Source organism: Polypterus senegalus, chromosome 17 (genome assembly GCF_016835505.1).
Source record: "Polypterus senegalus isolate Bchr_013 chromosome 17, ASM1683550v1, whole genome shotgun sequence".
Taxonomy (NCBI): domain Eukaryota; kingdom Metazoa; phylum Chordata; class Cladistia; order Polypteriformes; family Polypteridae; genus Polypterus; species Polypterus senegalus.
This window is the reverse complement of record NC_053170.1, coordinates 37,325,117-37,351,633: the sequence shown is the minus strand read 5'-3', so window position 1 is coordinate 37,351,633 and position 26,517 is coordinate 37,325,117. Positions and strand designations below refer to the sequence as shown.

General features: G+C 37.8%; 1 protein-coding gene across 3 annotated transcripts in view; it reads right to left on the bottom strand.

The window, feature by feature from the left end:
• Positions 1-26,517, bottom strand: part of si:ch211-1i11.3 (mitogen-activated protein kinase kinase kinase 5) — a 116,151-nt gene that overhangs the window by 66,300 nt on the left and 23,334 nt on the right. For 2 of the 3 annotated variants that reach the window (XM_039739906.1, XM_039739907.1), the window contains exons 4-9: positions 24,694-24,881; positions 14,871-15,039; positions 9,521-9,627; positions 4,576-4,746; positions 2,827-2,939; positions 1,966-2,125 (exon numbers count right to left, since the gene is read on the bottom strand). In XM_039739906.1, coding sequence (XP_039595840.1) covers positions 1,966-2,125; positions 2,827-2,939; positions 4,576-4,746; positions 9,521-9,627; positions 14,871-15,039; positions 24,694-24,881 — 908 coding nt within the window. The remainder of the gene's footprint in view (positions 1-1,965; positions 2,126-2,826; positions 2,940-4,575; positions 4,747-9,520; positions 9,628-14,870; positions 15,040-24,693; positions 24,882-26,517) is intronic. The other variant, XM_039739908.1, reaches the window with a different exon arrangement.

Sequence of the window (26,517 nt, the reverse complement as noted above, 5' to 3'; positions counted from 1 at the left end):
TGGGCTTGTGAAACATTTCCAGTATTTGCTGCAGGAAGTACGGAATCGGGTCTCCTGAAGTTTCAGAAAAGGCAGGTTTAAATAAGGATTAGCTTTCACTGATGGAATTATACAGTACAATGTTTTAGTCACATTGTTGTTTAATGTGGACATACTTGTATCACATGCTTTAAATTCACACCAGTATGCAATGTGTTCCTCTTTACCCTTTGTAAAGATTTTGGGAACATCTGTATTCAACCTTTGATAAACTGCATCAGGATACTATTCATCCAAAAGATGCATAATACACAAAAGTCAAAGATCTCACTGTGTTTAAAAGAAAAAACATCAATAAAGATTCAGTTTTCATCCGTAAATCTCATTCAATACTTTAAAAAGGACAATGGTGAGTGGAGATGTCTGGAACTTCACACCATACAACTTTAGCTTTAAAAATATATGGGCAGCTACAAGTTACACATAAATGAATACTGTTCCTTACATTATTTCCTCATCCTCCTGCTGATAAAAAGAAACATCTCAAATTTAGAAATCAAGAAAAAAACTAGATAAAAACTCATTACTAGCACAAGCTTCCCCTAACACCCCACATCCATTTCTGACATTTTTATTAGTTGCAACATTGCTTCCAGTAATTTTGGAACAGGAAATGAATGATCTTCTTGTTAACTATGAGACAAAAGTTGCAACACATTCTTAAATTTAGTGTAATAGTGACTTTTAATAACTGGCTAAGGATTTTATTTTCAGCTTTATTTGTTGAAGGTTTCATTTCCATTAAAATTAGGCACTACAGTACGGTTCTCTTACTCACACACTGTCACTGACACACTTAGGGAGAGTTATGAATGCTAGCAGATATGGAGTCAATCTGATTTTATTACATTTCATTACATTTTGTTTTTTTTAGCTAGATTTAGGGACAGACTGACTGGCCATTACAAGACAACTCTTTGACAGACAAATTACGTGTGTAGACCCTGCCATCTTTGGAAATCCCCAGATACTACAGGTTTTTCATTGCTTTCTGTTAATGTGAAGCTCATTTGTGTGCCTCACTGACAAGTCATTACATGATTTCTGTTTTTAGGATTTTATGAGTTCAAAGTGACAATTCTGAATGAACTGCAGCTTTACATTTTGTTTTTATATGACAACGAGCTAATCCAAGTTCTATTCAAGAACTCTTGTTATCAGAATGATCTTCGGCTTTTTTGTGTTCTGCCTATTTAAAATGAATGAGTTCAGTTTCAACAAGTTGGTATGATGGAATTAGAGCACTGAGCTATTTTCAGGCAAATGTCTACAGTTTATAAAAAAGATGCATCTAATTACTATCAAACCAATGTAGAAAATAAATGAACTAAGGTGATCCAACCCAATAGTAAGTTGCTTTATTTCTGTAAAGTATAAACACAGTGTCATATAGCTCCCACTAAATTCATTACATAATAAAAATGTACATGTTCCAGTAATTGATAGAATGCATGATATTAATCATTCCTTCAGTATTCGTTGGTGGTATGTTAGCCAAAGTCCAGGAGATTAGCTCCAGCTCACTTGTGACAACTCAGTTAGCAGTTTGCTTTGTTACGATGTGTTACAAAATAAGTTTTATAAAGACTGCATTTTTCTTAATTAATAATGAAATATTAAATGTTGTGTGGAAGCATATATTTACTATCTGAACTGAGTTAGTGATGAAGAATATTCTTTGCCCAGTCCTACTTATCCATATTTTCTAGTTGCAAAATGTTTTATTTAGCTTTGTTAAATAATGAATTAATGTGTAATACCAAATGAGCTTCAATATTTGTTGAAAATTTTAAAAGTGCAGAACAGATCAAAATTTAGTCAGTTATGAGAGAAAAAACAATATTAATTTCATTTGGTGTGACCTTACAGTAACATAGCTGCAGGGTAGGAGGTGGGTTTCAATTAGTAAAGTGCAGACTTGCTTACCATACTGGCACTTTTAATCTGTAAAGCTTCTCTGAGGCTTGTATTGCTTTACTGTGGTCATTTGACAGTATGCTAGCCCCAAGGTAGAAGCCAACATCCCAGTAAAATTCCATTTTTTCCAGGCTTCCCTTTCTTCCTAGGAGACTGCTCAACCTCACACCTGCAAAGAAGAACAAACATACATGATTAATTTAGATTTGTGTGCAAGGCTGTGGGTGCATGCATGAATGTACCCAGCAAAAAACAAATGCTCTGCTAAGGGCTTGGATGTAACATACATCTAATGCTGCTAGAAAATGTTATGGTTTCCAACAGGTCCCCAAACGCAGTGTTGAATGGATTTTTCTGAATGCACTATTGTATACTTTACATAAGGAAGACTGAGCATTGTCCCACAACACTGGAGGAGTATCAGGCTCATTTAATGACAGGAACCATCTCCCTCACAAATCCACCTTGCTTGCATTATCTGTCTTTTGATCTCTCTTTTACTTGCCTTGATGATTGCTTTTGTTATTTCACTCTTCAGCCGTCCCTTCTGCTCACTCACATTATTCTTGTATTATTCATCAGTTTCCTTCGGTTCAGCACACTCATTCTACCTCTTGTTCACTTACTCATTTCTGTCAATCTCTCCTTTACTTATAAACAGTCTTTCAAAATTAAAATCATATCTAGTGGTTTATTTACTTGATAAGTACCAATATAGCAAGAAGTCAAATGGCATATAAACTATACGCATCCTAAAATTAAAATTAAAAAAATTAGTATTATAGCAAAGTAAAATTTAAGTATTATGTGCACACACCTAACTCTTCCGGTATACTTCAGTCTCAGAATGCTATGCTTGCAGTGCCTTACCTATTTTACGCAGTCTTGCTGAAGTTTCAAACTGGTGACCAGCAGCTATTAGGAGGACAGCTGTGTTGATTCCCGAATGGAGTGTAGGCTCACTTTCAAAAGCAGTTGCATACCTAGGTCGAGATGGGAGTCAGTCAAAAAAACTACCATTCTTTCTTTAATCTCCATAGAATTACATTTAAAAACATGTAAAAAACATTTTCATTAGAGGTCATCTTTCTACAGTAAAAGGTGCAAAACACCAAAAGTACAAAGTCACAAGTTTAAAAAGTATAATCATGATACAAATAATAAAATGATGAATAATAATATGAAATGAATAACAATAATACTATATATAATGTCAAAATATGTATTTTGCGGGGTATATCTTTGAACGAGAAAACTGCTTAAGTGTACAGTTATTTACCTGACACTGTTCGGCATAACTGCTCGACTCAACAATTCTTTTGATCGTGTCACAATCTAGAAATAACTTCAAGAAAATAAGTGGATCTTGGCTGTCAATGTTTACTTTCATTTCTGACTGCCCCACAAAACCAAAAAAGAGGTGGTGCAGGTTTATTTGAAGCAGGGTCAACAGAAGCCCGAATGCAAGCATCATTTTCAGATTCATCAGAATCACTTTTGGCTTCACTGTCTGTTTCAAATGCACTGCCTGAAGACAGATTCACTTCATCATCACTGCTGATGAGAGGCTCCTCAACGTCACTGCTCATATGAGTTTCAACAGTGTGCAACACCTGGGCTGCTACAAAAAGTTTCTTACAAGATGCCATTATGAGGCTGAGAAGATGCATTCTCCACTGTTGCCCAGGTAACGCTTGGACCTGATGCTTATGTAAGACACACCATAAGACATTACCTGAGTAATGCTTGAGACTAAAGGTGTTAGCATTTACAGCCTGAATTATCCTCGGGTCTAACGCTTACACAAGTTGCGTCTGTACAGTTGCCGGAGTGATGCTCAGGTCTAACATTAAAGATGTTAATATAGCGCCTCTTCATACAGCACACAATCACAAGGTGCTTAATAAACTACAGCATGGAAAACAAGACACTAAATTGTACTCTATGTAAAGCACTAGTGATCAAAAGAATTTTAAACAGACAATATAAAATCCTTTGCTTAATAAAATACAATTAAACATAATGTACAAGAAAAAATTATTTTTCAGCAACATGATTGTTAAACATTTTGCCTTCATAATAAATAATCAATGTAAATCAACCTACATTCTTTTATTACAAGCTTGTAATAAATCCTCTGCAGTGATCAGGGTATGTTAGATACACTGACTGGATATTCAATTACAAAAGAAATGTATATTTACAACTTCAGTTCAGTATACGGTGAAAATGTAATCAAAATATGTCTAAAGTGCAACACCACTAGTGCATTTGACTATCTTGAACTATAAAAGTCAAATCCTAAGCTTTGACCTCAAAATTCATTAGTCTTTCTTTTAAAATCCAAAATACATAAAAAGTATTTTATGAAATTCCAAGAAGTTGTTTGCCATTAGTATCTGCACTTAAAACCTTAAAGATGAATAATTGGAATTCATGCAAGACCTAATCAGCTTATAAGACTATTGAGTTCCAGTCAAGCATAACACTTTAAAACATTTTCTAAGGATATTAAAATGTCTATTTCCACTGTAAGTTGATTTTTTCATAAAAATAAAGCATCACTCACTTATTTTTTGCTTTTTCAACCAAAACCATACTTAATAAAATTTCATTTACCAGTGACAAGCTTTGTCCCTGCTTTCATAGTCTGTAAACCCAGAGCTAATAAACATGTCTTTATAAATTCGTCCACACAGGCAATACAGGTCAGATGCAATCCGCTCCCCATTTTCCACCACAGACAGAATGACATTCAAAGCTCTCATTCTGTCTCCAGATTGATTCCTCCTGGGAGAAAAAAAAAGTTGAAAAACCATCAGAGATTTCTGATCAATGGTAAAGAACAGACCATTAATTATTTCAATAGTGGGCACTTCTCCTTTATCTGTCCACATTTATGAGTTGAAATAAATTATCTCAACAGCTTTTCACTTGTGAGTCATTAAATTTTTTTGCTGTCCACTGAATACTATGCTGCATATTTTATTTCCAATTTTCAAATTAGCTGAAAGGGCAGCACGGTGGCGCAGTGAGTAGCGCTGCTGCCTCACAGTTACGAGACTCAGGTTCGCTTTCATGGCCCTCCCTGTGTGGAGTTTGCATGTTCTCCCCATGTCTGCGTGGGTTTCCTCCGGGTACTCCAGTTTCCTCCCACAGTCCAAAGACATGCAGGTTATGTGCATTGGCGATCCTAAATTGTCCCTAGTGTGTGCTTGGTGTGTGGGTGTGCCTTGCGGTGGGCTGGCACCCTGCCCGGGGTTTGTTTCCTGCCTTGCGCCCTGTGTTGGCTGGGACTGGCTCCAGCAGACCCCCGTGACCATGTAGTTAGGATATAATGGGTTGGATGATGGATGGATGAAATTAGCTGGACTGCATCTGTGTTTGAAAAGTGCAACAGTGATATTGCATGGTGTTACACTTTACTCCTGGACAGCAGTAGCAGAGACCAGTTTCTGTTAGTTAAACTCTAAAGCTTCTTAGGTCTGTCTTTCTGACATGTGGATTTTCCCTTGTCTAGGAACTGGAATAGTTAAGTACGTTCAAGTTTCTCAGATATTGTGTTTTTATTTATTGCCAAATATTTTATTGAAATAGGCACTTTATGTTGAGCATCAAACAAGTGAAAAGTTAAACAGGTTAACTGTCAGTCTCCGTGTTATTCAAATTTCAGTGTTAACAATCAGATGGTTAACAGAAGAGCAGAAATTAAAAGATGATAAATGAAGTTGTTCAAACTTAAAAGAAGAAAGTAGCTCTCTGAATCTTAACAAGTTTGTGAACTAAAATTACAATAAAAGTGTGCATCTTTAGCAGCTGTAACTTCTAATTATGAAAAATGTGAAACAAAAATCTGCAGCCACTTTAGCTTTCCTAGAACCAAAATGTCACAAATTATGTGGTATGTGGTTTTTTTTTTTGGACTGACTATGGGGCACTGTTTTCCTGATAATCCTTGCTCTGTATCAAGTTTCGTGCATACAGTAGAACATGTTGATTTCCTGGATGATATGCTCAAATTCAAGTTCAAATTTATTATAATGTGTACACAGTACAACAAAATTCTTACTTGCATGCCTCCGACAGACTAGTGACGGTAGTGCGATGATAACAAAAATGAATGCAATAGCACATATTAAATACAATAAAGATAATGTACCTAATAAACAGTCACACAGTTGTCAGCAGGAGTGACTGGTTTATTGCCTAATAACCTGTGGATAAAATTGTCCAGGGGATGCTGGAGAAAGGCATCAAAAAAGTTGATAAGACCCCAGAACTTACAGGCAAGGAAGCTACTTCCCAGAACCTAACTCTAAGTCAAAGCCTACAGAGCCAAGGATCAAGAATCACATCCGGAGACCCTAAACCAACTCCAAAGCACACAAGACCACAGGGGAGACTGGAGAGAAAGACAGCAAATAAGCCGATAACTCTAAGGACCTTATCCGCCACCTGTAACCAGATATGGCCTATAGAACAATATTGTACAGGAGTTTACCACACAAAAAACCTAACCTAGTGCTGTGTGCTAATGTTCCTGTAAAATTTGTGTGAAGGAGTAAAGAATCTTTCAAAAGCCTTATTTGTGGTTTAGTGCCAATGCTACAATATATTATACAGTGGGATGCAAATGTTTGGGCAACCTTGTTAATACTCGGGACCACGGTCCGCTATTAGAGCGAAAAGGGAGCGAAGGTGCGATCGTGAGTGCAGATGTGGATAGCTCTTGGAGAGGATTACCTGAAACTGGAAAAGGCGGAGGTCCGCGGCTTCAGTTACGCAATCACGGGACTGGAGCAGCGGGACACCGGCTTCAGCAGAGTCTGCTGCTTCATCTACGGTACAAGAAGGCACATTTGAGCTATCTGAACTGAAAGTGTTGCTCGCTGACCTCAGGCAAGATATAAAGAAAAGCGAAGGCTAATGAGAAAGCAACGGCAAAGGCACATGAGAGACTGAAACAGGAGATGAAACAGGCAATGAATGTCTGCGACAGGAAATCCAACAGGCAAATGAAGGCTCGTCAAGAGGTACAACTGAACTTCGACAGGTGCTGGGTAAAATTGAAGAGCGCATTGAGAAAAACTCGGCTAAACTGAGCACGCTTGCTGATCGATTGGAGCATCTTAGTGAGACATTCACGAATCGGATCGAAATAGCGAACATCTAGCTGCCAGTGCCGAGGAAAGAGCAGTAAATGTCAGTTCGAATGTAAAAACTCGGAGAAAAACTTGGAGACAGACTGGCTGCTTTAGAAGATGGGAATAGAAGGTATAATGTCAGAATTGAAGGCCTGCCGGAGAATCGAGAAAGTTTAAACCCGGTGAAATTCGCAACTGAACTTTTTCTAAAATAATCGGGGCGACTTTAAAGCAGAATCTGAGATAGCAGCGGCTTACGTACGCGTCGGATCAAACACCGTCAGACCCCGACCAAGATCTTTTATAGTTCGTTTTGAACGATTATCATTTAAGTTAGAGGTGATGGAACTCCTCAGGAAAAAAAAGGAAGATATTATATATGAAGATTGCCACATTCGCGTCTTCCCTGACTTCTCTCCAGCAACAGCTATCAAACGCCCGCCTTCTATAATATTAAACAGCGGCTACGGCAAGCCAATGTCAAATCGGCCTCCTGTATCCGGCAAAACTGAAAGTGGAATGGCAGGGTCATTTCTATGTTTTCGCTAGCAAGGAGGAGGCAGAAAATGAGTTAAGAAAGCTGATCCCGGGACTATTCTGATACATAATTGTGAGTCATGGCGGTAAATGATAAAGCTAGGATTAATAATCTACTGTCTGATCTATAGTCATTATTTTCCTGTATAAATCGTTGGTTGTTACGATAAAAAATGTCAGTTAAATATATCATATAGGAGACACACACAGTGATATTTGAGAAGTGAAATGAAGTTTATTGGATTTACAGAAAGTGTGCAATAATTGTTCAAACAAAATCAGGCAGGTGCATAAATTTGGGCACCGTTGTCATTTTATTGATTCCAAAACTTTTAGAACTAATTATTGGAACTCAAATTGGCTTGGTAAGCTCAGTGACCCCTGACCTACATACACAGGTGAATCCTATAATGAGAAAGAGTATTTAAGGGGGTCAATTGTAAGTTTCCCTCCTCCTTTAATTTTCTCTGAAGAGTAGCAACATGGGGGTCACAAAACAACTCTCAAATGACCTGAAGACAAAGATTTGTTCACCATCATGGTTTAGGGGAAGGATACAGAAAGCTGTCCCAGAGATTTAAGCTGTCTGTTTCCACAGTTAGGAACATATTGAGGAAATGGAAGACCACAGGCTCAGTTCAAGTTAAGGCTCGAAGTGGCAGAGCAAGAGATTTTGGATAGACAGAAGTGACGAATGGTGAGAACAGTCAGAGTCAACCCACAGACCAGCACCAAAGACCTACAACATCATCTTGCAGCAGATGGAGTCACTGTGCATCGTTCAACCATTCGGCGCACTTTACACAAGGAGATGCTGTATGCGAGAGTGATGCAGAGGAAGCCTTTTCTCCACCCACAGCACAAACAGAGCCGCTTGAGGTATGCTCAAGCACATTTGGACAAGCCAGCTTCATTTTGGAATAAGGTGCTGTGGACTGATGAAACTAAAATTGAGTTATTTGGGCATAACAAGGGGCATTATGCATGGAGGAAAAAGAACACAGCATTCCAAGAAAAACACCTGCTACCTACAGTAAAATATGGTGGTGGTTCCATCATGCTGTGGGGCTGAGTGGCCAGTGCAGGGACTGGGAATCTTGTCAAAGTTGAGGGACGCATGGATTCCACTCAGTATCAGCAGATTCTGGAGACCAATGTCCAGGAATCAGTGACAAAGCTGAAGCTGCGCCGGGGCTGGATCTTTCAACAAGACAACGACCCGAAACACTGTTCAAAATCCACTAAGGCATTCATGCAGAGGAACAAGTACATCGTTCTGGAATGGCCATCTCAGTCCCCAGACCTGAATATAATTGAAAATCTGTGGTGTGAGTTAAAGAGAGCTGTCCATGCTCGGAAGCCATCAAACCTGAATGAACTAGAGATGTTTTGTAAAGAGGAATGGTCCAAAATACCTTCAACCACAATCCAGACTCTCATTGGAACCTACAGGAAGCGTTTAGAGGCTGTAATTTCTGCAAAAGGCGGATCTACTAAATATTGATTTCATTTCTTTTTTGTGGTGCCCAAATTTATGCACCTGCCTGATTTTGTTTGAACAATTATTGCACACTTTCTGTAAATCCAATAAACTTCATTTCACTTCTCAAATATCACTGTGTGTCTCCTATATGATATATTTAACTGACATTTTTTATCGTAACCACCAACGATTTATACAGGAAAATAATGACTATTAACAAGGTTGCCCAAACTTTTGCATCCCACTGTATTTCCTGATTTCAACTGAAAGCGTTTTTTTTTCTAAAAGATGGACCATACAGTATGTTTTATCAGGTTAATGGCATGACAAATTGAGAATGATTAACTTTAAAAATAGAAGGAATGAATTCAGAAACAATATATGGATAAGCAAAACTCACCTATTTAATGCAAAGGCATACTGAAACTTAACATTGTGCTGTTCAGCCACATCACAAGTTGGAAGATCTTGTAGCATCTCAACCAAATTTATAATGGCATCATAATCCTATTAAAAAAATTCAAGATACACACTTCATGACTTTAATAGAAGAAGAAAAAGTTAATTTGAGTTAGAATCAACTACATTCAGTTTATTCAGTATTTTTCTTCTTCATGACATAAGATTGTGAGGAAAAAGATCTATGTCAGCTAGGTAGGAAAAAAACATAGTTATTTGGCTAAGTGCTTAAAAATTCAAGAATAAACCATACTGCTTACACATAATGATTCACTGTTATAATATTCAGCAACACAACCTAAATCATTCATACCAGGGTAATTTGGAATAAAAACCTAAACATTGACATACTTTCCTTGCAATTTAGAAGAACAATGGAGGCCCATAAGTTAAATGTATGAACACATGTTGAGAATACATACTATACACCAAGGCAGACAAAGAAACAAGTCTGAGTCTACCATTCATGCATCCAGTAACAGGTTGTAAGAGCCACAGCCCATGCAGGCAGTAAATGGTAGAGGTCCATCACAAGCCACAAGCATGCATAACTCTTTGGGTCAGTTGAGAGTCAGCAGTTAATATAACAAGCAAGTCCTTAAGACATGAGAGAAAAACTATAGTAACCAGGAAGAGTACCCCATAAGCATAAGGAACGCATGTGAAATCCATGGAGGCAATGCAAAGGAAAGAATTTCTACTCAAGACCCTGGAGTTATGAAGAAGCAGTGATGGCCACTGCATCCCCATGCTGCTCAATATCATATACAGTATAAACGTAGCTCAAAACAGAAATGTGATCCATGACATATAAATCAAATTATATAGTTAAAAATACAGACACATTTAAATCCAAAATATAGTAATGTATTAAAGAGTAACAAATGATAAGCTGAAAAAATGAACTGTGAAGTTCTAACACTCAGGCAAATGATTGCCAACCCATGATTTAAAAAGTGACTTCAAGTCATACAGTAGCAAAACAATTAAAGAATTCCATTTCAACAGACATTAAGTTTACCCAGTAGGAAAAAACAGGAGTCTATAAACAAAGGGCAAATAATCAGAAATTAGCCATTTAAAGAATCCCACAAACACAAGTTTCAGGTATTGCTTCATGTTCCTACTTGTTGATGACACAATAAAGACCTTTCTTAACTTTCAAGATGCCCCCAGGAGCAGAGATAATGGTATGTGTGAAAGACATAAGTTTTGATTGTAAACGCCCCAGGCTATCCTTTCTTTTTCGTATCACAACTCCACTACAGAAACGAAACTAGACAGAAGACATATAGCTAGGAAAAATTAAGACTGAATGAAAAACTAATTATAATTTGAAGGGAAGTGCATAATCCTTTTTAATGGCTCATTTCTTCTTTAAATTGCTTTTACACCTACCTAGACATTACACCAAGCAAGACGTTTAAACAGATGCTAGTTTTTACAGTTTGGAACTGAAAAGTTTAGCTTACAGACAGGGGAACTTGTGATCACCAGACAACTATGATTCTCCAATGGTGGTGCAAATTATCAAGCTATCAGATAAAATTGTGATTTTACTACTTAGTTTCTTATTGAGTAATGAACATTTGTCAAATCTTATCAGTTATAGGCCTGTGATACAGCTACATCAATACAGAAAATGATAGGAACAAAAAATGAGTTACTCATTTATTCATGATAGCAGAATACCCACGCTTCGCAGCGGAGAAGTAATGTGTTAAAGAAGTAATAAAAAAGAAAAGGAAAGATTTTAAAAATAACGTCAGATTATTGTTAATGTAATTGTTTTGTCATTGATATGAGTGTTGTTGTCATATCTATCTATATATATTGTCAGGGATGCCAGGGGCCATGACCCGGCCGGGACGCCAGGAGGGACCGGAAGAGGGTCAGAGCCCGGCCTGGATCACGTGGGGTTCGCCTTCCGGGTTGCTTTGGGGGCCACGGGTCAAGGGCATGGAAGCCTTTCCCTGTAGGGGCCCGTGGTCACCGCCAGGAGGCGCCCCAATGCCTTGGGGACCTGTTAACCCAGCACTTCCGCCACACCAGGAAGTGCTGGGGGGAAGATTTATGATGGCGCCCGGAGAGCAGCCGGGAGGACAGCCAACACTTCCGCCACGCTGGGGCGTGGTCAGAGAAGGAATGCCGGGAACACCAGGTGCTCATCCGGGTCATCTATAAAAGGGGCAGTCTCCATTCATTCGAGGCTGGAGTCGGGTGGAAGGAGGACGAAGCAGTGGAGAGTGGAGGCGGCCCGAAGAAAGGCTTTGTGGCCAGGACTTTGAGGACTGTTTGGGGTATTGTGCACTAAACTGGGTCTGAGTGACCAAATAGACTGGGTCTTTGTGACCATAATTTGTACATATTGTAAATAAACGTGTGGTGGTTGTGCAAAACAAGATGTCTGCCTGTCTGTGCCCGGGTGCAGTTGACAATATATATATAGGAAAATACCCGCGCTTGGCAGCAGAGAAGTAAAAAGAAAAGGAAACATTTTAATAATAACGTAACATGATTGACAATATTGTTTTGTCATTGTCATGAGTGTTGCTGGCATATATATATATATATATATATATATATATATATATATATATATATATATATATATATATATACACACACACACACATACATATATACATATACAAATATAGACACATAAATACATATATACATATACATATACACATATATATATACAAATCTACACATATATATATCTACATATATATATTAGGGGTGGGACTCGATTAAAAAATTAATCCAATTAATTAAAGGCTGTGTAAGAATTAATCTTGATTAATCGTATGTAATCGCACACGTAAATCTGCCCCAAATCTCAAAATTTTTTTTTAATTTAAAAGGGTTTTAGTGGGCTTACAGAATCAAATAATAGACATGGACATGAATATTGTAAACTCAAGCTGTTTTAATTTCTGAAAAAAAAAATGCTTTTAAACTGCATTTCAATTCAAAACAGAAACAAAAATATCATCCCTGGCTAAAATTGGGCAGACTTAAAAATAACTGGTAGTTTAAGTACTTTAAGTACATTTTCAGAATAGTATTGTCTTTAAATAATAATAACAACCAAAATTTCACCATAAAGTGCAGTTTTTCTTCTTTAAAAGATAAGTCAGAAACATAAAAGTTAATTTGACCAACTTAATCTTTAAACTCTGAGTAACCTCAGCCAAAATTATTTTGTACATTAGACTAAAACAGTGTGATCATTGAACATTTTGTAATTAGATGTAATTAGAATTACTAACGGTTACGGAAGTCCAATGATCCCCAGTAAGAGCCACAAAGTCCACTTTCTGTAATGCATCTAATTTTGCTTGCTTTTCAGTGTGCACAAAACCACGCTTTTATCAAGGCTTCGCTCAGGTAGTCTTTTGAAATGAAATTTTGCTCTGATCAGTCGTAGGAACGCGCTTTACTCCGACTCTAACATTTTTGTAGCTGTGATGTGTGCATCAGTGTAATCGATGTACCAGGAAATCATGCATTGACAAAAGTTCCCCTTTGCTTGGAATTGAAAGTGTGATTAAATGCGTTATTTTTTTAACGCGTTATGAAGTACATGCATCAAAGCTTCTCAGCTGTGCTTGTGCCAAGAAAAGTAAACATTTTAAAAATAACGTAACATGATTCTGCGTTAACCGCATATTTTTTCATACGTCCCAAACCAAGGAGGTGCGAGGGTAAAATGAAATGGTAAGCGCGTGTACATACTCAGTGCATCCCTTCTCGGGAATCGAACCTCGGATGTCGGCGCTAGAGGCAAAGCCTCTACAATTGCGCCACGGCGTGTGGCTTGTCTATTTGAGAGTATGTAGATCAAGGTATATATATATATATATATATATATATATATATATATATATATATATATATATATATATATATATATATATATATATATATATATATATATATATATATTCGCAGTGGAGAAGAAGATGTGTTAAAGAAGTTATAAAAAAGAAAAGGGAACATTTTAAAAATAACATAACATGACTGTCAATATACAGTATTTGTTTTGTGAGTGTTATTGAGTGTTGCTGTCATCAAGGATTTGATTATCATCATTTCTTTCAATCAGGGTTGTATTTGTACGATGTGTTGTGTTCAAGTTACATTCCGTGTTTGTCAATCGTTGTAAAGATAACAGGTTTCATTCATCGATTCGTTTCTTACTGCATCAATAAACAACTCGTCTTCCTCTTTATCTGAGATGTGACACACTGCATGCTCGGGTTTTTTACACTGTCTTCGTTTAGCGGGACATTCACTTTTTCCACCGTGTGCTTTGTTTCCGCAGTAGTTGCACTTATGAATATGCTTGTATGTATCAGACGCTTCATATTTTTTTGCTGCCTTCTCAATTGTGTAATTCGGTTTTTGTTCAGCACTCTTTGGAACTGTTGCTTTTTGTCTGTGCACTGCGTCAGTTCATGTGAGCACCTTGGTGTTCTTGCATCGAAGGTTCCCAGCTGTGCTGGTACCATCTCGTGCGATGTCCACGGCTGTATGTAATGTTAGCTAAGACCCGGTACTTAAAAGTTTCTCTCGCAGTTTCGCTGAGTTTGTGCCAAACACTACCTTGACCATCTCATCTTCCTCTGCATAAGCAGTCCTTCACCCGTGAATATTTAGCGGCAGTGTTTCTATTGGATTGCCGCTGACGGACGGCCTTATATGGGCAGACACTAAATTACAAACACCAGCGGCAGCCTGTCTATGAACTTAATTTAAACTTTAGGGTTTACACCTTGCTTTGTTTCCGAAGTAGCAGCACTCATGAATATGGTTGTATATGTCAGTCGCTCGCTTCTTATTGTTTCGCTGCCTTCTCAATTATATAATCCGTGTTTTGTTCAGCACTTTTTTGAGCTCTTCCTGGTTTTCTACGCACTGCGTTGATAGTCAGTTCACGTGATTACGTGGGAGGCGTGATGATGTCACATGAAACTCCGCCCCCCACGGCCATCCAGCTCAACTCCATTACAGTATATGGAGAAAAATAGCTTCCAGTTATGACCATTACGCTTACAATTTCGAAATGAAACCTGCCTAACTTTTGTAAGTAAGCTGTAAGTAATGAGCCTGCCAAATTTCAGCCTTCTACCTACACGGGAACTTGGAGAATTAGTGATGAGTCAGTCAGTCAGTCAGTCAGTGAGGGCTTTGCCTTTTATTAGTATAGATTTGTTACATGTGAATTTCAGCAGCTATCTCAAATATAATTTTTCTCTGTTAAAACTATTCCCGACACATACCTGCACATCTCTGTAGGACAACAATAAGTTCATAACTATGTCAGGACTTAGAAGCTCCACCGTATCCAGTCGCTGCTGTATTTTTGCCAGCTCTCGACTTAGTTCCACTCCACTGTACCTTTCCCTGGCACTGCGGATATCATTTCGGATCATTTCCCGGAAATATTCACTGTGAAGGTAAGGGACAAAGAGCAGTTTAGTAATATGCAGAGACCAAAATGTTCCTTACTGCAGTATATTTTTGCTTGTCACCTAAAAAGTAAATATGAGGTAAAAGAAATTAAATTTTGTATGTTACATCATTATTTCTAAAAAATATTATTTTCCAAAAAAGAAAACATTTAATAATTTATCTCAGCATGTTTTTGTAATAGCCAATACAGTTAGAAACCTTATACACTGACTAGGTAGATATATGCCTATTTAACAAGTATTGTTTAAGACTTTAGACAGAACGAATTTGTTTTCCAAAGATGACACAAAAATGTTATTTTCTGTTTCTATTTCTATTTCTCTTAAATGTCTGAGATGAATAGTGTTAATTCTATCTCAAAGGAATCTTTATGTAAATAGGTCTAAGGGCTTGTTTATACTTCACGCTCAGAACGTGTATGCATCATGGCTGCCACGTGTTCCCAGCATTTGTTTGGCACATCCTCTGAGCACATCCTCAGAAATTAACGCGACGCGTGCACGAGTTGCAGTATCATCAAAAAGTCAGGGAGCGCAGTGTGATAAAAGTCGGAATGTGAAGTCGGAGTCTCTGTTTACTATCTACATGTCTACTTGTGACAGAAAGCCGTTTTGAGGATCGGTGTGCATGCTCCGATGTTTGATGAATGGTTCAATGTGAGAAGTAAAGTGCCAACATATAAATGCATTTGTGGTGCTTTTAAATTCAAGCGTTGCATATTCCCCAACGTAATGATACAATACATTTTTAAGGTCTCAAATATCTTCTGTGCCGTCTTTTTTTTTTCTTTTTTCACCTTCACAACAGCATCAGAATGTACAGCAGTGTATTTGAGCCACACAGAAAAAAATTAAGGACATGGTGAAAAGTTGTATTTTGTGATTAAAGCGGATATTTCGGCTCTCTAAATGTCTACTTTAACCTCATAGTTTACTTTCTCATTAAAGGAGACCATTGTATACCCAGTTGTTAATCGCTACGTGCTTCTGGGCCTTCCTCCTGACCTGACAACAGCAATCGCCACACAGAACACATTACACTTATGATATTCCAGCTCTCTGCACAATTAGAATCCTTAGATTTATACTTGATATCACTTTCATGATGAAATGCATTAAAGTATGTATGTTACATTTTACAGATAAGTCATTAACTTCATTTAAATAAAGAATACTGATAATAATTACACATGTTGTGGCGGCATGGTCTGCCTCGCAGGGAGTCACATCCCTTGTGTTCACTGCCTGTAGTTTGCATGTTTTCCTGGTGGGTTTCCACAATCTGCTCCGGTTTCCTTCCGAAGACATGAAGGTTTGGGGATTTGGTGACGCTAAAATGACGCTAGTGTATGTGTCTGCTTGTGTTCAGCTGATGCCTCATCCAAGGACTGTTTCTGTCTCGTGTCCAGTGCTTGCAGGAATGGGTGCATCCCTGGATTGATGAATTTAATCATTAAACTTCCTTTTCAGGGATATTGTGGCAAAGTATCCTCGGGATTTAATGCGTCTTTCAGGCAATTCACAACACAGCAAAGATTTATATAAAGTATGTGCACAAGTACAAACAGTACGTTTGTGTAGTGGTACCGTCCTCTGGAGCACACATCGCGACGTGTAAAGTCTAAACCCAGACCCAGCCTACAGCATAACTCAGGCATTGCTACCCACCAACATATCTTTTTTTTTTTTTTAAACAAAAAAAATAAATAAATTTCAGTCAGGAGGCAGTTTTAATTCTTGCCTCCTTTTCTGCCATGACATGTTCTTCTATGAACATTACTGACCCAGGAAATTGTCAGGATGATGCTGGTATTCCTGTTAATTTAGGAAATGGTGTAATTTACATACTTAAAATGGGATTTAGGTACATGATAACCAATTCCAGTTCCATGTGAAGGTCCTTATAAGACACACATTTTCTTTGGAAGTGGAGTAAAAAGAGAAAAAAAAAAAAATCACTACTTGCATGTATACTATGGCTGGATCCAGATCGAAGGCGACTGCAAATAAATGGTAAACAACAAGACAAATTATGCTTACATATTAACCCAGATTGCATTCAACAATAGGATGTCAAAAGCCTTCTTATGCCCCCTGATGATAGTCTGAGGAAAAAGGATACCTTTGATAATCACGTTTAATACCAGGTAGTTAGAGAGATCTTACATTACAAAGGGAGCTGAGAAGTGCCGTCTCTAACAACTTTTATTTCCTAGATTTTGCAGAATTTTCTTGCCTCTGGAGTCAAATGCATCTTTCCACCAACTTTGTCACACATGTACTATATTGAGATTTGTAGTTAACTTAATCATGAAATGCTACCATTGCTTCATAGTACATAATAGGTTGCTGCTCCCTGTGACCTTAAAATTAAACTGCATAAGGATGATAAATATATGAAAAGTAATCTATAGATACTGAATCTCAAATATTTAGTATTTAAGGTACATTGATAGATATTCGATTTTTCACATAAAAAATAAAAAGAAAAAAGTTTTAAGCATGACTAGAGGCCACTCAATTCATGACAGCAGTAATCATTAATATACATAACAAACAGACTGTAGGAATGGTACAGGCTGTCATTAGAAGTTGCTCTTCATGTTTTTAGCCCAAGAGGGGAATGTCCATAACATTTAATTGTGGCATTTGGCTTGCATATGAGGTGTTCCTTGATGCAAAGAAAGCCATAGATTATTAATGTAAAAATCTGCCATTATTCCCCCCAATAGGAGTCATTTTTATCATTCCATTGATTCCAATTTGCAACCAATAAAGCAAACCTTGAGCTTGTGGTTTGCTGGTACACAGTATGGCCCCATATACAGCATAACACCAGCACAAGGTATTTAAAAACCAACTATAACCTCCACCAGACAGACCAGACGCTTCCTTCATCCAGTCTTAATAACAGAGACTATGAACTGTTCAATTTACCATTGCTTGGTATTTTAGCACCATCTTTATGTACATGCATGATGGATTACTGTATTATTGAAGGACTGTTTGGAATCGGAAATATATATTTTATGGGTTGTTACATCAGATTATTTAGTGATGACTGCAGATGTCAAGGCTTTACTGACAACTATATATGGCAGTATTTGGTGGCAGTGATACACAAAAAATTTGGGGACAGAGTAATATATACAGTAGCTCAGTTGATGTCACTAAGAAGAACTCTTCTTGCAACTGCATTGAGAATGTTCCTGCACACGCAATCATAGGAGTTTTCCTGTTAGCACATGGCATAATGGAGCTACTCCTCAGGACCTCTGTTATCAAGACATTGCTGGTTTGTGGCTCGTTAACGCCAGTTACCACAGTATAAATGTCCAGAAAGGGATGGATTGTGGCGCGATTGATTCCATGGCAAGACATTTACAGCTGTTGGCAGAATTTTCACTGTGCATGGTTGAAATGCAGCAGCAGTGCTATGCAAAAAGGTGGGGTCTGCGTAAGAGAGAACTCAGTCAATGTCACCAATAAGAACTCTGCTTGTAGTGCTTAGAAGTAGTCCTTAGCGTACATGTGTGGGAGTTCTCCTATTAGCTCTCAGAATGAATGGAGATGCTTCAGAGGGCCTTTGTAATTTGGACATAGTGTATTAACGGCTGGCCACCAGTAGTTAGCACAGCACAAATAAGAAAAGTATCAACTAGAATACTACGGAAATAGTGTTGTCTTGTGGGATAGACTGGTGCAAAGCCACGGAACAGGAAAGAAAACACCAAAAAGTAAAAGAAGCACACCAGAACAAAAACGCCAGAACATCAGGCATCCTATCCTTTAGATTTTCATAGTCCTACATTGGCTTTAATTAACTGACATGATTCAATGAAATAGCTCTCACCTCCTTGGTAATGACATTAAAAGGTTGACACAACAATTACGAACAATAAAATAAAACAATCATTTAAACAAAATAGTGCAGCCTTATCATGCACATACTGCTTTTTTTTAACCCGTCATTTAATGCTTTAAAAATACACATACAAAAAAATTATGGCAGCCAAGTAGCAAAACAACAATGACATAGGATAAAAGGCTTTGCAACGAGAGCAGGGTGTGATACTATCATACAAAACATCAAAACAAACAAAACAGCAATCTCATTCCATGGTCCCATTTTCTTTAATCCCTAATAATACTCGTCTGAGACTCATAATTATACCACTGAAGAAAGGGCACTTTGACAGCACACTGTACACACACTCAAACCAATTCATTCAGATCTTCAATCCACAACAGAAGCCTTTGGTTAGAAAAATGAAAACTTAAACACTTTATAGTAATCTATTTTTAAACACTGCCTCAAAGTTGAAATCAGTTGGGATACAGTATTTCAAAACTTGTTCATTTACCAGCTAGCTTCAAATATTTAAATCACTTTCAAAATGTTCCACCTTAGACTTGGGCTTTGAGAGAAGGGTGAGAAATTTAGAGCAGGCAAGCCAAAGTCCAGAAGAAAGACTCAGCAGGATAAACTCAAGCAGTTTTAAAAAAATGATGGCTGAAAAGAAAAAGCTTCCAAAAGGGATGCCTTTTAAAAAATTAATTTGTTTTCTGTGGTGCAAATCTGTATACATATCTACATATACACACATACATATACATACAAACACATATATACACACAAATACATATAAACTGCTCAAAAAAATTAAAGGAACACTTTGAAAACACATCAGATCTCAATGGGAAAAATAAATCCTCCTGGATATCTATACTGATATAGACTGGGTAATGTGTTAGGAACAAAAGGATGCCACATCGTTTGATGGAAATAAAAATGATCAACCTACAGAGCCCTGAATTCAAAGACACCCCAAAAATCAGAGTGAAAAAATTATGTGGCAGGCTAGTCCATTTTGCCAAAATTTAATTGCAGCAACTCAAAATTGTATGCAGCACTTTGTATGGCCCCTGTGTTCTTGTATACATGCCTGACAACATCGGTGCATGCTTCTAATGAGATGACAGATGGTGTTGTGGGGGATCTCCTCCCAGATCTGGACCAGGGCATCACTGAGCTCCTGGACAGTCTGAGGTGCAACCTGGTGGCATTGGATGGACCAAAACATAATGTCCCAGAGGTGTTCTATTGGATTTAGGTCAGGAAAGTGTGGTGGCCAGTCAATGGTATCAATTCCTTCATCCTCCAGGAACTGCCTGCATACTCTCACCACATGAGGCCAGGAAATGTCGTGTACCAGGAGCAACTGTACCAGCATAGGGTCTGACAATGGGTCCAAGGATTTCATCCTGATACCTAATGGCAGCCAAGGTGGCTTTGTCAAGCCTGTAGCAGTCTGTGTGACCCACCATGGATATGCCTCCACAGACAATCATTAACCCACCACCAAACTGCTCATACTGAATGATGTTACAGGCAGCATAATGTTCTCCATGGCTTCTCCAGACCCTTTCACTTCTGTCACGTGCTCAGGGTGAACCTGCTCTCATCTGTAAAAAGCACAGGGCACCAGTGGTGCATCTGCCAATTCTGGTATTCTATGGTGAATGCCAATCGAGCTGCATGCTGCTGGGCAGTGAGCTCAGGGCCCATTAGAGGACATGGGGCCCTTGGGTCACCCTCATGAAGTCTTTCTGGTTGTTTGGTCAGAGACATTCACACCAGTGGCCTGCTGGAGGTCATTTGTAGGGCTCTGGCAGTGCTCATCCTGTTCCTCCTTGCCCAAAGGAACAGATACTGGTCCTGCTGATGGGTTATGGACCTTCTATGGCCCTCTCCAGCTCTCCTAGAGTAACTGCTTGTCTCCTAGAATCTCCTCCATGCCCTTGAGACTGTGCAGGGAGACACAGCAAACCTTCTGGCAATGACACGTATTGATGTGCCATCCTGGAGAAGTTGGACTACCTGTGCAACCTCTGTAGGGTCCAGGTATCCCATAAGCCTCATGCTACCATACACACATATATATAAACATATATACATACATATACACACACACATACATACATACATACATACATACATACATACATACATACATACATACATACATACATACATACATATATATATATATATATATATATATATATATATATATATATATATATATATATATATTGTAGTGACACTGACTGTAGCCAAATGCAAAACTAGTGAAGAAACAGTCAGAAAAGATGAGGAGGGAAAAATGTCACTGGCCTCCACCTGTTAAACCATTCCTGTTTTGGGGGTCATCTCATTGTTGCCCATCTAGTGCATCTGTTGTTAATTTCATTACACCACAGCAGCTGAAACTGATTAACAACCCCCTCTGCTACTTAACTGACCAGATTAATATCCCATAAGTTTCATTGACTTTATGCTATACTCTGATTAAAAAGTGTTCCCTTTAATTCTTTTGAGCAGTATATATACATACACACATATATATTTTGACCTTTTTTTTGTACATATATACAATATATATATATATACATATACACACACATATACACACACACACATATATTTGGGGTGCGAGCAACTGTTGCTATATGGGTGGCAGAATCCATGAAGGAAGAAAAATGAAAAACATTATTTGTACAAAATCTTAATTTATTTATCCATTCCTAAATAATTAAATGGGCAGGCTATTTCGTATCAGTGCAATACGCTGTTTGTTAAAACGGATGACTCCCGCTCTTACGTGCAAGTTTACGTGGATATTATGAACTATCGTTTCTGTTCAAGTTCTATTTAAATTTTAAAAAGAAGGAATTTTTATTTAGTCGACAGAATATTATTCCGGAATAAATCAACTTAAACTTTAAATAACTTATAATATTTTGCTCTCCATAAAAATATATCCTGTCTAAATTATACAAGTTAGAAATAAAGTAAACGTTAAAAGAACAAACATTCAAATTTCTTTACTCTTATGTAATTTTATATAAAAAATAAACTTAAATTTTAAATATCCCAAAAGATTTTGCTCTCCATAAAAATATATCCTGTCAAAATTATACAAATTCAAATATGAACATGGTGCATAACAAAACCTGGAAATATAAATAAAATGTGTTCTTTTCAGCAATAACAAATCAAATCATTCAGTTGTCTTTGCTCATACTGTATGTCATTTTATCAGAGCTGGACGCCTGGCATCTTTTTTTGGCAACAAGTTCGTTTATGTTTGGTATGAGGTTCTGTGTTGTGGAGATTCTCAGGATGGACTGCAGGTGCTCATCAGTGAGGCGACTCCTGTGTGCTGTTTTGTTAGTCTTCATGACTGAGAAGAGCTTCTCACACAGATATGTGGTACCAAACATGCACAAGGTTCGAGCCGCATGTAGATGGAGCTGGAGCATTTCTGCGGGAATGGAGTGAATAAACTGTGCGGGCCGTGCAGTATCATACTTTGCCTTCAGTGTGCCATTACACTGCAGCTCAATCACCTCCATCTGAATCTGCACAGGTGCAGTTTCCACATCGACGGCAAATGGGTTGTAAACAACTCAAAGTTCTTTTTGTTCTTCAAAGTCACCAAAGCGCCGTGCGAACTCAGTGCGCTCAGTTTATCAGCAAAGTGCGATTTGGGAACACCGTTGTGCCGACTTGGTTCAACATTACTTGGCAACAGGGAAAGTGGGGCAAGTTGCACTGGTGCATTTGTGTCTCCCATAAAAGTAGCTTCACTTGAAATCACTTTGTGATTTTGCACAGGTAAAAACGTCTGCTGAAGTGTCAGATTCTTCTTTAACTCTTCTGCTTTCTGTATCTTCTGCATTGCATTCAGGTCTTTCAGGTTATCTTGATGTTTTGTCTCATAGTGCCGTCTTAGATTAAATTCTGTAATTACAGCCACATTAGCTCCACAAATGAGACACACGGGTTTACCGGCAATGTCAGTAAACATATACTCAGTCTCCCATTGGTTTTTAAAGGCTCTATGTTCAGAATCACCTTTTCTCTTCGGCATTGTGTGGGCTAGCTTCGCAATAACTTGCAGCATCATAAGCTAGACTTGATTAACGCGGTAAGTGTTCGGCAAGGCAGCTGAAGCGCTGCTTTATGGGATCTGTAGTTTATTGTGTTACCAGCGCTTCATATCCCCGGGCCATTAATAACAATAATATATAAAATGATCTTGGGCGGATATAATTACACGCCGGGCCGGATGTGGCCTGTAGGCCTTGAGTTTGACACATATGGACTAAATAGAACTTGAAAAGATATATTTTTTCAAATGTGATCGCAATTCAGATCGAGTTGACGCGCACTACAGTACATCGAGCCCGCGTGCTATTGTGGTTTTGCCTGTGTGCCTCAATAAGTTACCTTCCCCTCGCTCTTACTTTTTTACCGTTCATCTAATGAATACACCGAGTATGGCTTTACCAAAACAATCATTGATCACGAATAAAGTATCCATTATTCATAAAGCTTCAATTGGTGATCTGTCTTTCTGCTAACCGCATATTTTTCATACGTCTCAAACCAAGGGGATGCGAGGCTAAAATGAATCGAGAAGCGCGCGTACATAGTGCATCCTCTCTCGGGAATCGAACCTCGGAAGTCAGCTCTAGAGCCGAAGCCTCTACTATTGCATCACGGCGTGCGGTTTGTCTATTTGAGCGTAGCAGTGTAATTCGGTTTTTGTTCAGCACTCTTTGGAACTGTTGGTTTTTGTCTGCGCTCGCCAGTTCACGTGAGCCGCTGAATATGGTTTTATATGTCACTCGCTCGCTTCTAATTGTTTCGCTGCCTTCTTAATTATATAATGCATGTTTTCTTCAGCGCTTTTTGTAGCTCTTCCTGGTTTTGTACGTAATGCGTGATTACGTGAGAGGCGTGATGATGTCACACGTAACTCCGCCCCCCACGGCTTTCGAGCTCAACTCCATTACAGTAAATGGAGAAAAATAGCTTCTAGTTATGACCATTATGCGTAGAATTTCAAAATGAAACCTGCCCAACTTTTGTAAGGAAGTTGTAAGGAATGAGCCTGCCAAATTTCAGCCTTCTACCTACACGGGAAGTTGAACAATTAGTGATGAGTCAGTGAGTCATTCAAGTCAGTGAGGGCTTTGCCTTTTATTAGTATAGATTTGTGTGTATGTATGTATGTGTGTGTGTGTATATATGATGTACATAGGTATATATATATATATATATAAAGCAAACAATCAAGCACCGCGCGAGTAGCACATCGTATATCATTGAGGAGTTTTAGTTAATATGTAATACATGCTCTGATTGGGTAGCTTCTAAGCCATCTGCCAATAGCGTCCCCTGTATGAAATCAACTGGGCAAACAAACTGAGGAAGCATGTACCATAAATTAAAAGACCCATTGTTCGCAGAAATCCGCGAACCACAAAAAATCCGTGATATATATTTAGATATGCTTACATTTAAAATCCGCAATAGAGTGAAGCCACGAAAGTCGAAGCGCGATATAGCGAGGGATTACTGCAACTACCAATTATTTTAGATATTAAAAGTATTTCATAGATAATAGATAATTTTATAGATAATTTTGCAAAATGCTTTACAACATTTACCCTCCAAGTTCCAAAACCAATTAAGCTTTATACAGAAACCCAAAATACAAGGTGTTGTGCACGCTTGCACCAGCAAGTAAAATATAAACCAAGTCTCATTTCTACTCACCAGGAATGAATATGGACATCACCCAGATGTTTAATGAGGCGTTCAGAAAGCGATGTGAACAGAGGATCCAGATTAAAGCCAGGCTGGCAAAGATCTGGTAAACATTTCACCATCCCTGCTTCACAGGCAAGGACCTTTCCTTGATGAGATATTATGTAAGGAATGAATGTATAGGTACCACACTGCTCCTTTGAAAAAATAACAGAAAATAAATAGATAGATAATTGCACATTTTTATTACATTAAATGACCAATGAAAACCAATTAACAATATGAATTTAACACAAAGGGTTTTCAGTATGTACTGGTTTTGAATTGGTCTCTCACCTTCAAGTATAAACTGCCATTGATGAGGTACGTGAAATATTGCTTTGTGCTACTAACTCAAAACCAATCTGAAATCCATGAAAGCAGTAAAACATGACTGTACGGCACTATGTCAGTAATTGGAGATATTGAAAGTTCTTATTCTGATGTCACATTTCATGCTCCAGAGGTCTAAAATTACAAAGGAACTGTACAACATATTTTCATATTCGTGTGTTAGATCCGTTTATCACCCATGGTGCTAACATTCAAAATGCAATATTCACTCTGTTAATTAAATCATTTTAGATCAGTATTTAAATTACATTTCTTCTGTTCCTGCCATGTGAAAATGTGAAGACAACAGCCAAAAGTTGTGTGTGTGAAGCCTTATTAGCAACAGCAATTCAGGGTCTGTGATATTTTGTGGACCGTAAGCCTAACCTTTGTGAATAACTAAAATGTGCCAGTGAAACAGGATTTAAATGTGGAAATTACTTTTAAAAAATGTAAATAAATATTAAGAGTTCTGAAAAAATTAATGCTGCTCCCAATTACTTTATAAAAATATAAATTGCCCGCAGGTAGTTTTTAATAACTACAGCCAATTAAGATTAGCATTGACAGCTAATATTGATTTTATGTCATAATTCCAACTGGTTGCTTTGATTTTATGGATTTTATTAATAAAAAATACAGAACATTAGTTGAGACTATTTTCAGATATTTCTTTCAAAAACCTTAAAAACTACTGTCTGACCTCTTCAATCGTATTTTATTAGCCACACATTTATGATAAATTTTAGCCTGCACTTTGTATTGGACAAAGCAGAAAAAAACTCTCTCTTTTGATAGTATATAAATAAAATCATTACACTCTGTCTTTTGAATTTTTTTGATGTTATTTATCCATTTCATATACTAAGGACCTCCTTTCAATACTCAGATCACATCTTATCTGCTTCTTTTGTGGAAGTTCATGAAATTATACCTGTATGGTACATCTAACACAACTTAAGATGTAGAGTATCAAAAGTTTCATCATAAATATGGGGTTCAATAGAGGAAACAACACAAAAAACTATAGTCGTGCTCAGCTTACATGCCATATCAATAATTAAATTATTCAATAAGGCATCCCGTGTATTATGTGGGATTAAGCATCGATTCATAAAACCACAGTACATCAGGAAATACAAAGAAGTAGCTTTCATGGTTCCAACCCAGTAAGGAGTTACCACAATCCAGTCATCCACAAAAAGAAAACATTCTAGGCTCGTGACAGCACAGAAATTAATAGTTATAAGAGAGGTAGTGTGGCTAACCGATGGGACCCTTGCATTACAGCTACCAAAAACAAAACTCATCATTTAAAAAAAAACAAAATATTTGCTTTCTTAACCAAGATACAAACACACCCAGGAAATTCTGGGTACTTTAGCAAGTTAGTTACTGCACATATTCTAGTATACTTAAGTTTATGCTACAGCTTCCATGAAACTTCTTTTTTTATCACAT